The sequence below is a fragment of the Pangasianodon hypophthalmus genome, chromosome 18 (assembly GCF_027358585.1).
Source record: "Pangasianodon hypophthalmus isolate fPanHyp1 chromosome 18, fPanHyp1.pri, whole genome shotgun sequence".
NCBI classification, from domain to species: Eukaryota; Metazoa; Chordata; class Actinopteri; order Siluriformes; family Pangasiidae; genus Pangasianodon; species Pangasianodon hypophthalmus.
The window spans coordinates 4317814-4332292 of record NC_069727.1 but is presented as its reverse complement, the minus strand read 5'-3'; the positions used below and the strand labels follow the sequence as shown (position 1 = coordinate 4332292).

At 38.1% G+C, this 14479-nt stretch overlaps 1 protein-coding gene across 3 annotated transcripts in view; it reads right to left on the bottom strand.

Annotated features, from left to right (window-relative positions):
• Positions 1-14479, bottom strand: part of chchd3a (coiled-coil-helix-coiled-coil-helix domain containing 3a) — an 89065-nt gene that overhangs the window by 59896 nt on the left and 14690 nt on the right. For all 3 annotated transcript variants that reach the window (XM_026923295.3, XM_026923296.3, XM_026923297.3), the window contains one exon: positions 7560-7653. In XM_026923295.3, the coding sequence (XP_026779096.3) occupies positions 7560-7653 (94 nt within the window). The remainder of the gene's footprint in view (positions 1-7559; positions 7654-14479) is intronic.

The following is a 14479-nucleotide window of genomic DNA, read 5'->3' as shown; positions in this document are numbered from 1 at the left end:
TAAAATTTGCTAACAACGTCCTCTAAACTATGGGATCTCTTTACACTACACTACGCCTCATGACATAACTACTGTTTCATGTGTTACTGTTACTGTGAGATAGAGTGGTCGAGTTGAGTCATGCTTATTAACCACTGTGTGTTGAGTTATCAGTGTTGAGTTTTCTAGCTGCTTCATATTTATGGAGCTTTCCTGCCCTATCAGAAAACATTATGTCATGCTACACTGGCCAAAAAGTCAGTAGTTTGTACGAAAAATCAACATTGTCTCAAATGAATGATTAGGCTACGAGATGAACGTTTTCTCTGTTCAAAACAAACTCATGTCACACAGTGTTGGGCAGTGAGTAGCAAAGCTTTCGAATCAATTCCCTAAACTATTTTTTTGACCCATTAGTGCTGATAAACGCTGCATTGTTTAACTTTCTTAGCATACATAGTATATCCCATACATTCGGTATATTTTATATATATATATACATTGCCTGGCCAAAAAAAAGGTCGCTGTTTGAATAAGTTTAAATAAGCAAATACTTAAGAGCCTATGATTGGATCATTACTGCAGTGATTAATATGTTTCAGCTGGCAACAATTCTTTTAAACTTAACTGATGCAGTGTGTAGCTTCTCATTTCTTAAACAACCATGGCAGATTGCGTATCGCATGGTCGTGGAAAAGATGTTACTGAAGGGGAAAATTGTTGGCCTGCATCAAGCAAAGAAAACAACTAAGGGGATTGCTGAAATCACTGGAACTGGGTTATGAAATGTCCAGTGCATTATTAAAGCCTGGAGGGATAGTGGTGATCCGTCAACTTTACAGCAGAAATGTAGTCGAAAAAAATCTTGAATGATCGTGATCGGAGAGCTTTAAAACGCTTGGTGATGTCACGTCGTAAAAAAATCGACAGGAGAACTCACGGCTATGTTTAATAGTGAAAGTAAGAGCATTTCCACATGCACAATGTGATCAGAACTTACAGGATTGGGACTAAACAGCTGTGTGGCCACAAGAAAGCCATTTGTTAGTGAGACTAATCGGAAAAAATGACTTCAATTTGCTAGGGAGCATAAAGACTGGACTGTGGAGCAACGGAAAAAGGTCATGTGGTCTGATAAAATCAGATTTACCCTATTCCAAAGCAATGGGCGTGTCAGGGTAAGAAGGGAAATGCATGAAGTGATTCACCCATCATGCATAGTGCCTACTGTACAAGCCTCTGGAGGCAGTGTTATGATCTGAGGTTGCATCAGCTGGTCAGGTCGAGGCTCAGCCTCATTGTGTGGCAATAAAATGAAGTCAGCTGAGCACCTGAATGTACTAAGTGACCAGGTTATCCCGTCAATGGACTTTTTCTTCCCTGACGGCACAGGCATATTCCAGGATGGAAATGCTAAGATTCATCAGGCTTAACTTGTGAAAGAGTCGTTCAGGGAGCATGAGGAATCATTTTCACACATGAATTGGCCTTAGGAGTCCTTATGAGTCACACATGAGTCCTGACCTTAACCCCATTGAAAGTCTTTGGGATGTGCTGGAGAAGACTTTACAGAGTGGCCCGACTTTCCCGTCCTCAATGCAAGATCTCAGCCAAAAAATAATGCAACTCTGGATGAAAATAAATGTTGTGAAGTTGCATAAGGTTGCTGAAACAATGCCAGGACGAATGCGTGCCGTAATCAAAGCTAAACGCACTGCAACAAAATATTAGTGTGTGCGACTTTTTTTTTTGGCCAGGCAGTGTATACATCTTATGTGTCAAGTCACTAAGTCGCCTTCCTGATTTCGGCTCATATCAAAGTCCGTCCCAAAAAAGAATTGACTCACTGATTCCAGGTGCTGAATACTTTGGAGTCGATTCCACACACAGTACATGATTCACCTTGCAGTTTGCACGCACACACACTGTAAGCAAAATGCATTTAGCAGCCGAGTGTTTGAGTCAGCCAGATAGGTAGCGAATATTTATGCTGCAAAAAGTACACAGAACTACTATAAATGTACAGAATACCTTCATGTGGCGTTAGTCTGGATGTCTCATGATAATATTTGTTGTCTCATGGTAATATCTCATGACAATGTTTGTCTCATGATAATATTTTCATGTTGTGAGAGATTTGATGTCAGTAATATTGTACTGCAGTTAGTGGCCTGTTATTTAATCAAGCCTAGTTAAGAGCTCTATAGTGTTAGCTGATTGAAAAAAATATATTTTTTGTATTTAATATATTTAAAGAATAAATCAACTAATTGAAAAAAAAATTAAAAAATTAAAGTTGTCCAACTCAAATAGTTTAGAATTAGAAAAACACAGAAATCATGACTAAAAAACAAACAAACAAAAAAAACAGTTTGTTCTTTTTCTTTTGCAGCGGATGGAAAATTCACCACAGAAGCTACAGCAAATAGTAAGAAGACATTTATGAAAATAGGTTAACGGTCACCATTCGCTCATTAAGAAATGGAGGTTTCAATTCCAGAACCAGAACAGAAAGTTAACAATGATCCATCTCAGCTTCACATTTCCTCCGATGCAAATATTCCTTCGAAATATCTCCATTCAATAGCGCTTGATGACAACAGCGAGGAGGAGGAGGCTGTATGCACTTTCATTTGTTTCAATTAAAAGATGCTCATGGATCATTTACCTTTAAAAAAAACCAAAAAAAAACCCACCAGGCTCAATACCAAGCGGCGATACCAGCGAGGATGAGAAAAGAAAAAGGAGAGGAGAGAAAAAATGCTGAGTAAGAATTAAAGATAATAAATTAAAGACTTTTGGAAGTTTTTGGCTCACAAAAAAGTATAAATTATCATTAGTTTGACTGTGAATTGCTTGTTTTTCATAATTCTGATCCTAACATTAGTTCACACTAAAAGGGAAATCTAAATAAAGATGGATTATGAATTAATTAGTAATTAAGTTAAAAAAAATGAAGGAAAACAATATTTCACAGATCACAGAACAGCAAACATTCTCAAATTTAATCTAGTGCACAAATCTGCTGAATCCCTAAAACCCACAGCAGTAATAACGCCGTGCTACTGGTGGCCAGGACACGGGCAGAAATGAGACACATTCGTCAACAGGAAGACTTTTAAATGCAGCTTCTCCCTCAGATGAGCGAGAAACAAAAACAGCTAACATATTCACCTTGAAATGTTACTTACCACAAGTAAGCGGTCCCTCCAGTACAAAAATAAACACTTCTCAATGAGTGCATTTTCAAATGTAACACTATAAAAGTGTCCTGTTTGGTTTTTTTTTTTAAATAACAAATGGATTATTATTTTAATTTTATTAGTTTACATGCTACAAATATATTTGAATTTTACTCCAAACTACTAAAAGCATAAAACAGTGATAAAATTTTAAACATCTGTCTGCTTTGATCTAAGTTTGGGGTATAAAACTTTACCTCTTAAATGTTAATATATTATTAGATGGAACCTTAAAAGAGTCTCAAATACTTGGAATAAAATGTAATCTTCCGGTAAGTCATAAAAGAGCAAGGTCGGCATCCTAGTTCCCAGTTACCTAATATTTATAATAAAAAAAATCATCAAACACCATCACATCCACGTCAACTGGACACGGCAACTTAATTCCAGCCCAAATATAGAAACTTTTTAGTAATTCATAATCAGTTTGCGTAAGTACGTATAATTTGAAAGTTGAACTCAGAAGAAAGTGCGACTAGATTACACTTTAAAATGTTACAAAAAAATTAAATGTAACTATTTCAAAATGTCATACCTGAAAAAAGTTCATGAGAGTTTCAAACTATCACAACGATCAGATTTTCATAAAAATACACATACATTAATGTTGATAACACTGAAAATGTTCAACGCACCATTTGATAAAACTTCACCCATCCCGTGTTCTTCTGAGTTTAACATGCTAAACCACAACACAGGATGAGTTCAGTGAAAAAGAAACGTTAAGGAAATGACAGCAAAGGAGAAAGAGTAAAAAGTTGTACTGAATTTGTTTTCCTGTTAAATTACACTGCAAGTCACAAACACAACACACGTACCGTTTTAAAAAAACGGGGGGGGGGGGTGACTTTGCTCTTTGCTGGTGAAGAAAAAGTAAACACTAAAAAACAGAAAGGTTTATCTAGCTTTGTCCAATACACACCTCTGTATAATCCATATAGGGCTCACCTCTAATATAACTTTTGGGGAAAAAAAAAAACAATGATTTTATAACTGATTTCAATCGCTCTCCCATTAAAAAAAAAAAAAAGTTCAGAGGGCAAAAATAAACATTAGAGTCAACACCGGTGACTGAAGCACCAAACTGAGAAAATAATTTCCTCCTATTCGCTTCTATAGCCTCAGCAGGGCACTTTAAAAAACACAACCTAAGGACAAAGAGCAGAAATAAAAAACGAAATGCCGGACATGAAGATCTAAATGGAAGACAACATTAAGGAAAATATTGATTCTGTCCCTCCAAGCGTGACATCATGGTCAATAAAGCCTCTACTTTGGCTTAATGGCGTTGCCTGGGTGATGGGACGGAGCACTTCGCCTCCGCCACCTCGACAACAACGATGTAAAAACAACAGAGTCGGCCCCTAAATTTGCTTTTATGGCTGACAGAAAATAAACTCGCCGTCAATAGCAATTTCTGAGGGTCGGCGTTGTGGACACGTGCAGGGCGGGGAGGAAAGAGCAGACACGTGGGAGGGTGATGCAGGAAGTCAGCGTGTCATGTCTGAGATAATGTTATTGATTGCCTGCTTTAACACTAATGCAGTAAGACGAAGATTGCAGCATTTTTACAACTGTTTGTGTCTAAAAGGTATAATCAGCAGAAATGCCTTTTAATACTTTCACTAAGTGAAAGAAGAAGTAGAAGGCAACGCAATACAATGCAAGAACATTTGTCTTTATTCCTAATACTTTTCCAAAATAGTCTCTTAAATTAGATATCAAAAAGATCATTTGGTTCATCAAAGGCAGTGACATATAGCTGATTCTATAACATCTCTATACTCAGCCCTTCTTCCTCTAGTCATCTACACACTAATCACTGTGTTTATTATTATCTGTTTCTAACAGATGTAAGCCCTGGTTCTCTCGTTCTCTTTCTATTTGGCGAAAAGTCTTTATGACCCTCAGAGTAAAATTTTCAGCAGCCGATTACACTACTACATTTCTCCAGCGAATACACCGAAAGTCGTATTCAATATTCTGTAAAAGCCAAGCCAGCAATTTCCTGGGTCAGAGCCTAATAAGACTTCCTGAATTCATCCATTTCAACATGCACAAAATTGAAACCTTAACAGCTATAAAGAATAAAGACGGCGTATCGGTGTTGACCTTTATAGTTGCCGACTTGAAACTGTAACAGCGAGGTAATGTGAGAATGTCTAAAAAAAAAAAAAAAAAAAAAAAAGACAGCTTCACAAAAGACATGTAATGCCTGGGATATACACAAGCAGAACTGCTCCCAGATATAGTGCTCTGTCTGTCATCAAGCCTCTCGTGCTACAATATTCTCAAGAATAAACACCACACACTTTCAGATCATGCTCAGAGCCCAAACCAATAATCCTGAAACATGACTTCAAATCAAAACAAACATGGTGGCAAAAAGGGGCGACCACACGACACAGTCAGACCTCCTTCAACACTACATTAATTTGAGTAAATAATGAATTCATTACTTATAATTTAGCGTTACATACAAGAAGTGATGATAGATCATCTTCAGAATGGCCAATATGACAGAAACATTATATCACGATAATTTTAGAAGACATTTCTACAATACACAATATAGATCATAATATACAGGGCTGCTAACAAACAGCCAGCAAAACTGAGCTCAGTTATGTTTTTATTTAATGTCTACAAAAAATAATACATTCTCATAATTATATATGCAAAAAAATTGAAAGCTTCTGTATAAACGTCAGATTAGCTATTTCTAATCAGTTTGTATTTTTTTATGTTAGAAAAAAATACTAAGATATTGGCAATATCACAGAAAAGTGTATTGTGACATAATTTATTACAATATCAATATTATATCACCATATTGCCAAGCCCTAGACCATCTTAAAATATCTATAAAAGAAAGGAGGCAAAGGTAACAGAGTTTAAAGCAGAGGAATGTGAGCTAGTTGTTGGGAATAGGAAAATTACTAAATTAGGATAAAATGAAGATGCCTTTTTTTTTGGAGATGCATTCTTAAAAAAAGGAAGGAAAGAAAGAAAGAAAGAAAGAAAGTACAAGAAGAAAGAAAATACATTTCTGCAAAATGTATGATGAGCTAGTTAGGTAGCTCCATGCTTTTATACTGACTTTTGTGATTGTAATTTATCTGAGAAATAAATCAGCCAGGACTCATCGTTTGATGTGGCGGGACTGTGATGGGGGAAAAAATACGAGTAGCAGCTAGAAATATATAAACAAAGTGGAGCGGGTTATGTTTAAAAATTGCATAAATTCATTCAGCAGCAAATGACAGTAACGAGGAAAATTACTTGCTGAGCAATGACTATTTACAATTTAAGAAAGGTTCAGTGAAACTGGACAGTTTATGTTTCTAAACGTTTTACAAACTTTTTCCTTCAGCTGTCCAGTTTGAATGAGTCTGTGCCCACTGTAGCCTCAGACTCCTGTTCTTGGCTGGCAGGAGTGAAACCTGATGTGGTCTTCTGCTGTTGTAGCTCATCCACCTCAAGGTTTGATATGTCCTGAAATGCTTTTCTGCTCACCACGGCTGTACAGAGTGGTTATTTGAGTTATCGTAACCATTCTGACCATTCTCCTCTGAACTCTCTTATCAATGAGGCGTGTTCTTTGTTTTTCCGCACCATTCTGTGCATTCTCTAGAGAATTTATAGTGCGTGAAACCCCATGGAGATTTTCTGAAATACTTAAACCAGCCCTTCTGGCACCAACTAAGTCACAGAGATGACACTTATCCCCATTCTAATGTTTGACGTGAACATTAACTGAAACTCTTGACCTGTATCTGCATGATTTTGTATAGCACATGACTGGCTGAATGAGCAGACTTACAGGTATTCCTATTAAACTGGACAGTCACTGTATAGCAGCAATATCTTTCTTGACCGGTCAAACTTTGAATTACAGAGTCCTCATCAGTGGAAGTTAATAGATCTCACCATCAGAAAGGAGGAAATTACACCCAGTCTGAGTCGCTCTCCAATGATTAATTGATTTAGGAAAAAAAAAAAGCAACGGGAAAGAGAGAGTGCACTGGAGAACGGAAAAGAGGTGAACGAATCCAGGGAGATTACAACAGCTACGTCTGTGTCCCAATTTGACCAATGCTAAGATATAACATTTTAATCTGTGTAAAGGTGATTTGTCTCTGTCACCCTGTTCGAAACTTGAAATTACATTTAAACTCAGGATATTATACGCATAAAATTTCTATTAGGAAGAAAAGACATTGAAGTAAAACTATATTTAGCATTTACACTGAGCACATCATAATCATAATGCATTTTTCTCTCATAGTCCTGTGTGCATGCGTGCGTGTGTGTGTGTGCGTTTGTGTACACATTTACCACTGATGGAGCTCGTGTTGTGTTTTGCTCCTCTCCTCTTCCAGACCTTTCTGCACTTCTTCACTGATCTTCCGTCTCAGCTCTGACTCATCCACTGCAGTGAGGAGAGGACAAAAGAAGAAGCCATTTGTGAGCACAAAGAGACAAAGACAGTAAATAAATCTGATTTGGAAATATGCGATTGTGGTTATGGCAACTGTGATAAAAGAAAAACACACTGTAGTAGGCTGGAAACATGTTCGACTCGAGGGAATGAAACAGTCACGCACTGATGATCGCGCTGCCATTAAAACCTCATTACGCTTACACTTCTTTCAAACACACGCACCACAAAGTATCTCAACTTCTCACATGTCTGCTACGTTGCAAACATATATCTTGTTTTCACCTGGTGAAAGCATTAATGATGGCACAAGATTAAGATGTGTAACTGCAATGGATATTTACTAATGTTTTAAATTATTACAAAAGGAAATAAACCCAAGGGTTGAGAAGCAAAATAAAATGAACAAACCACGTTTTGTTTGTTTTTTCTTATTAATTTCAAGAGAGAAATAAGGAGAGGTTTGTGAGGGAATGGCCTCTCAGTCTATAGCTGCTATAACACAAGTAACAACAGAAACCAACTTTAGACTAATATTAAAGGTGACTATAAATGGATAAAAAGTGTGTCGCTCTTTAATAAATAAATTTTGTGAAACCACAGTGCTGCTGAATCCTCGATTTTGATTTATGTTGATTAGTTTTCTGTAAGAGAACAGCTCAGACAGCATTGTCAGCTGTAATTCAGATCTCAGGTTTATACAAATGTGCTCGTTTGAATACGTTATCATGTCTATAGTAAAAACTTAAGCACTTGCATGGCTGATGTGCCATGTAATGTAAGTCTTATAATAAATGATACATGGGTTTTTTTGTTTGTTGCTATGGTGAAGCCATATAAGGAGATGGTTATTTAACATACTTCATGGAAGGAGTGTTCAGGGTCGGTGCTTTGTAACAGACAGTAAATTCTCTCACACGAGAAGGTCTTCAGGTTTGCGCTTTCTGGTTTCTCGGTCGCATGACAAGCTGCAGTTTTTATTCCCATAGCTTAAGATCCTACCTGTATTTAGCAACCGTTAAACCATACTTGATGCTCAAAAATGTAAGACAAGGCACAATATTGCATCTACAACACAAAATACATGTTAAACAAAGATAATACGGTTGTCTGAATGAATATTACAGCAATATTAACAACTAATAACAACACATCTCAGAACTTCAGCTAAAAGCTGAACAGGCCACACCCACAAGTGACAACGTGCGGTTTAACTGGGGCTAAACACAGGTAGGAACTTAAACTGTGGGAGTGAAGGTTACCGGGTTTTTCACTTAACCGATTCATACCTAACTAACACAGAATTGAGAAAATCTCAGTTCAAATGTCGCTGGAGTCATGGCTCCTTGTCACGCATGTACAGAGAAAACTCATGCTCGCTTGCTAGTAAGAAAGCAAGGTACAGGATTTTCTATCAGTCTGTTTCTCCACAGAGCTGTACAACAGTGGCTTTCCCATTTACATACCTCTTCATAAAACTAGAACCATTAGTCTAACATTTCTTTGTCCTTGACAACTACAATAAACCTTGATTAATCATCCAAAAAAACCTCTTGAAAAACCCATTTTTTTCCATCTTAGCCTATTAAATGTGTATGCAATTCCAGACAGTCCCAACCCCATCATCACCCAGAAAGCCCTATTCATGACTTAGACTTGGCTATAGTAGCAGCTAAAGGGAGATGACTCTGACACAGAGTTATGCACTTTAGTAAATTTCATAGCAGAGTGCTAAATGTATAAACTGTTCTGCTATAATAAACACTCATTGTGTTCCACCGGCTCATATTACTGGTTATAAAAAAAAAAAAAAAAAAAAAAAAGACACAAAGTACTATGACATCATTTATGCCTGTACCACAGCGGCCACCAGTGCAGCAAACTGCAGGCAAATCTTCAGAAATAAACAGGTCCATGATTTTAATAATTCATGAGTGCCGCAACAGATGGAGATTTAATCTGTTCGGAAAACAAAACAAAAAAATGGTTCAGCAACACCATCAAAAAAGATCTAAAGAAGAAAAAAGAAGAAAAAAAAAAAAAACACCACCAGATGGAGAGTTGAGAAAAGCAACTCTTCTCAAATGTGCTCCTGATGGCTCAGTGCATAACACTTCGCCCCAATTCCCGGCACTTCCAGAAAAAGAGATTAGTTGGTGAGAGAGTGAGAGACAGAGAGATGGTGTGACACTTTTGACACTTATTACTGTTACAAAGTCATGGCCGAGTCAGCGCCCTTCTAATATAAACCTGAGGAACAGCTAATGGAGGCTGAGGAAAGATAGGAGAAAGAGAAACGCCTCCAATGTCAGCGTTTTTGCTCTGCAATATTCTACACATCACCTGTTGTTTTTTTTATCCCCCTTATGAGCTCTCAGAGATGTGCAGCTTCAATCTCGCAATAAATCACACCACGGTCACGTTTTCTGAGAGAATCGTGGGTTTTTCAGTACGTCTACAACACTGACTTAAAATCTATACCAATTACAACCAAAAGCTGATATGTTTTACTGGCTGTTTCAGATTTTCTTCTCTCATTTTTTAATTGTTTGTTACTGCAAAAATAAAATACAGAAGTTATACTACAACACCTTCTGACCAATCAGATTTGGGAATTCAACAAAACTGGTGAAAATTTTTAAATATATTGCTCCCATCCTGCTTACAAACACACTATATGGCCAAAAGTATGTGGACACCTGACCATCACGCTCATATGTGGTTCTTCAACAAACTGCTGCCACAAAGTTGGAAGCACACAATTGTATAGAAAGTCTTTGTATGCTGTAGCACTACAATTTCCCTTCACTGGAACTAAGAGGCTCAAACCTGTTCCAGCATGACAATGCTCCTGTGCACAAAGCGAGCTCCATGAAGACATGGTGTGTGAAGGTTGGAGTGGAAGAACTTGAGTGTCCTGCACAGAGCCCTGACCTCAACCCCACTGAACACCTTTAGGATGAACTGGAACACCGACTGAACCCCAGACCTCCTCGACATCCCAACATCAGTGTCTGATCTCACTAATGCTCTTGTAGCTGAATGAACACAAATCCCCACAGCCACGCTCCAACATCTAGTGGAAAGCTTCCCAGAAGAGTGGAGCTTATTATAACAGCTAAAGGGGAATAAATCTGGAATGGGATGTTCAACAAGCACATATGAGTGTGATGTCCACATATTTTTGGCCGTATAGTGTAGTGCTGAAGGAAATGTCAAATTTTCAGCACTAAGAATCTGACTGTTTTTTTAAATGTAATGAAAGACCTACTCTTTAATTTTCTCTCTAATCGGTATGATGAAGATAATAGAGAGGAGATAAGGTTTACTGTGCATTAATAAGTCTAGCCGCTATATAGGACCTCTTTATCTGTAATGACTTGCATAAGCATTCCATCCTCACAGAGAAGCATGGTGGTGGTAGCATCACAATGAGCATTACCCTTGGGCTCTTGGTTGCTTCTCTGACTAATACGCTCTTTACCCAGTCACGCTTGTTGTTTTTTTTTTTTTAATTAAAAAAAGGTTAGGAACACACATCTGGTTTATTATCTTAATCTCACAACAAAGTACGATAAAAATCTAATCATTAATTAAAGTAAATTTACTCTAAGAAAATAAATCCTTATCAAAAACTGTTTAACAAAACGGCAAGTGTTACAATTTTGCCACTACTGCATTTAGTATTATGCTTAACTTCCCTTTGTCAATAGCACTGAGGCTATAATGCTTAAATAAAGAATAAAGATACGGAGGAAGCAATCTGAGATCAGTCTTCAATACACAGTCTTTCCAGATCATCTATTGTGGACTCTCCTCTTCAGGTTTTCAGTGAGGTTTAGGTCAAAGAACTGGGATGGCCATGTCAAACGGCTGATTCTGCGGTCATTGAACCATTAAACACAGTATGAGCTGCTATTAAAAATCACCGGGAGACAAAGGTAGAGATGTACAATGTAATCATAGAGAAAAGGATAAGGCTCATTTTAAACTTTGCAAAGCGATTAATGTAACTCGATACACATTTATCCTTCTGTGTTCAACAGACTTCTAGATACTTTTAAACCTTTCAGTCCCTCTCCCGCTCATTTACACTCCTGTTTCTCATTATAACTTTAATCTCCGGACTTAAAAGAAAGCCGAGAGGTGGACACAGAGAGAAGGAGATTTAAAAAAAAAAAAAAAAAAAAAAAAAAAAAAAAAAAAAAAAAAAAAAAAAAAAAGAGAGAGAGAGAAAAAAAACTCTGAATCCTCTAATTCTGCACCATCTAAGAGCTTTGAGGAGTCCTCTGTAGGTCACACACATTTCCAGAATGACATTAGCAGTCTAGGGCTCCATGTCACTCCTGCGACATGTAAATGTTAAAAGATTAAAAACTCATCATCTTTTGATATTTCCTCTCTCCATGTCTCGCTCGCATCGGCATTAAAAGAAACCTGCGGAGTAGCTCTTGGGCGAGGAGATAATAGACAGAGGCAAATTGCGCTTCTCATCAGAAGTTTCATTAACCTCAGGACCTGAGCGGAGGGAGGGGTAATCTGGGACATTACCGCTTCCTCACGCTCCGGCTTAAACGAGTCGGAACACCTTCCAACCTGCATAAAGAAGCTCCCAGGCATATCAAAGAGCCCAGGCCTTCTAGCTTTTCTCTCCTCCCTCCACACATCTCCCTCTCTGAGTGCTAATTCTGAACCAGAAATGCTTACTTTTTGCACATCCTATTCATCCTACGTCTATGTACATGCATGAACACTAACATGGGAATGCAGAGATTCCAATCAGTCGTGTTTATCTGCACGCTACCTTTACAATGTAATTATTTGCATTAGTTAAGCATGTTAGCTGAGTTTTTCTTATGTCATAAACGATGTCAGTCTCACCAAAACGTAGAGGGCGACAAAGTGTGTTCTGCATCAGATTGCTTTAAAATGTTCACCTTTAAAGCATCCTTGCAGTTAGTTTTAAAATCTTTTGAATTCTGTAATAATTTTGTCACACATTCAGTTTCTGCAGCTACAATGTTAGTCAGTGTGCTGTGAAGCTACGTATGATGCACATATACAGAGTATAAAGAAAAAAATTCTGTAAAAGAAATGGTTATTGTTCTGTTTAACTGATTTTTTAAATGATCTGATAGAAATTTAATTCAGACTGGGCTCAATCAGTTTACCCTATGATGACTGTTTTATGTTGCGACTGAGCTGTCGGTCAGATCACAGCAAGTGTGACACGTGGCCAAACGGACAGAAGTTGTTCATTTTCAATAAAGTGCTGGTGTTTTACAGTGAAACGAGGCAGTGCAGGCAGTTGATGGTGATGAAAAGTGGGTGGGATAAGCAATGCAAAAAGGTTGAGCAAAGTTTAACTATATGCAAAACTTTGAGAAGTGAAGCAACATGGTGACCACATATGTTGCTAGTCGCAGCTCCTGAACCAACCGGTAATGCTCTAGAGTTGAACCTGTGTTTTTGCTGCAAATAGACAGCAGCTACCGCAAATGGTTTTGCCTGCATTTCCCTGTAGATTTTTTAAATTTTCATCAGAAATACATTATTTGTTATTACACTTATTTGTGGCTGTATGAGTGGTTTTACATCTGTTCTGTACCTATGCTATGTAGTTTGTGCTGCCATATTGCACTAGCCAGGTGATACTAGGGAGACCATGGCAATATCAGAGAAACCACTGTCATACCGTCAAAGTCATTGTGATACTACTGAAACCATGGCCATAGCAGGGAAGCCGAGACCGTACCAGGGACCCTGTGGAGATGTCAGGGAAACCATGACGATACCAGGAAAACGAAAAAAGGCAAATTCAGGGAAGCCATGGCCATATCGGCAAAACCACAGTCATGCCAGGAAAACCATGGCAATACCAGAGAAACCGAAAACCATGGCGATACCAGGGAAACCAAAAACCATGGCGATACCAGGGAAACCAAAAACCATGGCGATACCAGGGAAACCAAAAACCATGGCGATACCAGGGAAACTAAAAACCATGGTGATAATAGAATGAATGGAATAGAATGAATAAAAGTCTGCATATAACTATAACTAGTGATCCATCAGACAAAAGTCAGACAACTTCAAAAACCAAACTGAAAACCCATCAAATCTAGACTTCCTGCATTAGTTCATAGTTCCCTGAAAGAAAGACAAATGGTCTTACTGTAATATATTTCAAAGACCTTTGCATAAGAGATTCCTAATTTGGCTGCTGTAATTATCTGAATGAACTGGTTTGCAATCTGGGCTAATGAGAAGACTGTATGCACTGATGATGCAGGTGACACAATGTGCTGATTAGGACATAAGCACACCGATTAAACCATGACGAGACACAATATGGCGTTTTAATGTGCAGTTCAGATACGGTGTGAGGGGATTATTTCATTACAGGCAATGGCTGCACAAGTGTATCTTTAATGCATTTTTGTGTCTCCCTGCTGAACCTGCTAGTGATCTTGAAAAAAGGTAATTAGCGTATAATGGTGAGAGGTGCGTGGGCTCTGTGTATGAATATTTATGGTGAAGAGAAAAGCGGTGGGAGGATCAACCTTGGCCGCCCTCTAATCAGCTCACCCGGCGACTGCTGCCTTGATTTCGAGACAGACCCGGTCTCAGAGAGCCCAGCACTCGTGGGCACACATAATCAATTTCCCTCATTAAGGTCATGACCTCTGGATATTAAGCTGGCAGCCAGAGAAGTGTGACACAGACAGGGAAAATGTCACCTGCTTGTACTGAACGCCTGGACTGACAGATTACCTGATGTTTACCTTTTCTTTTTTTAATAGTTCAACCTTCATCC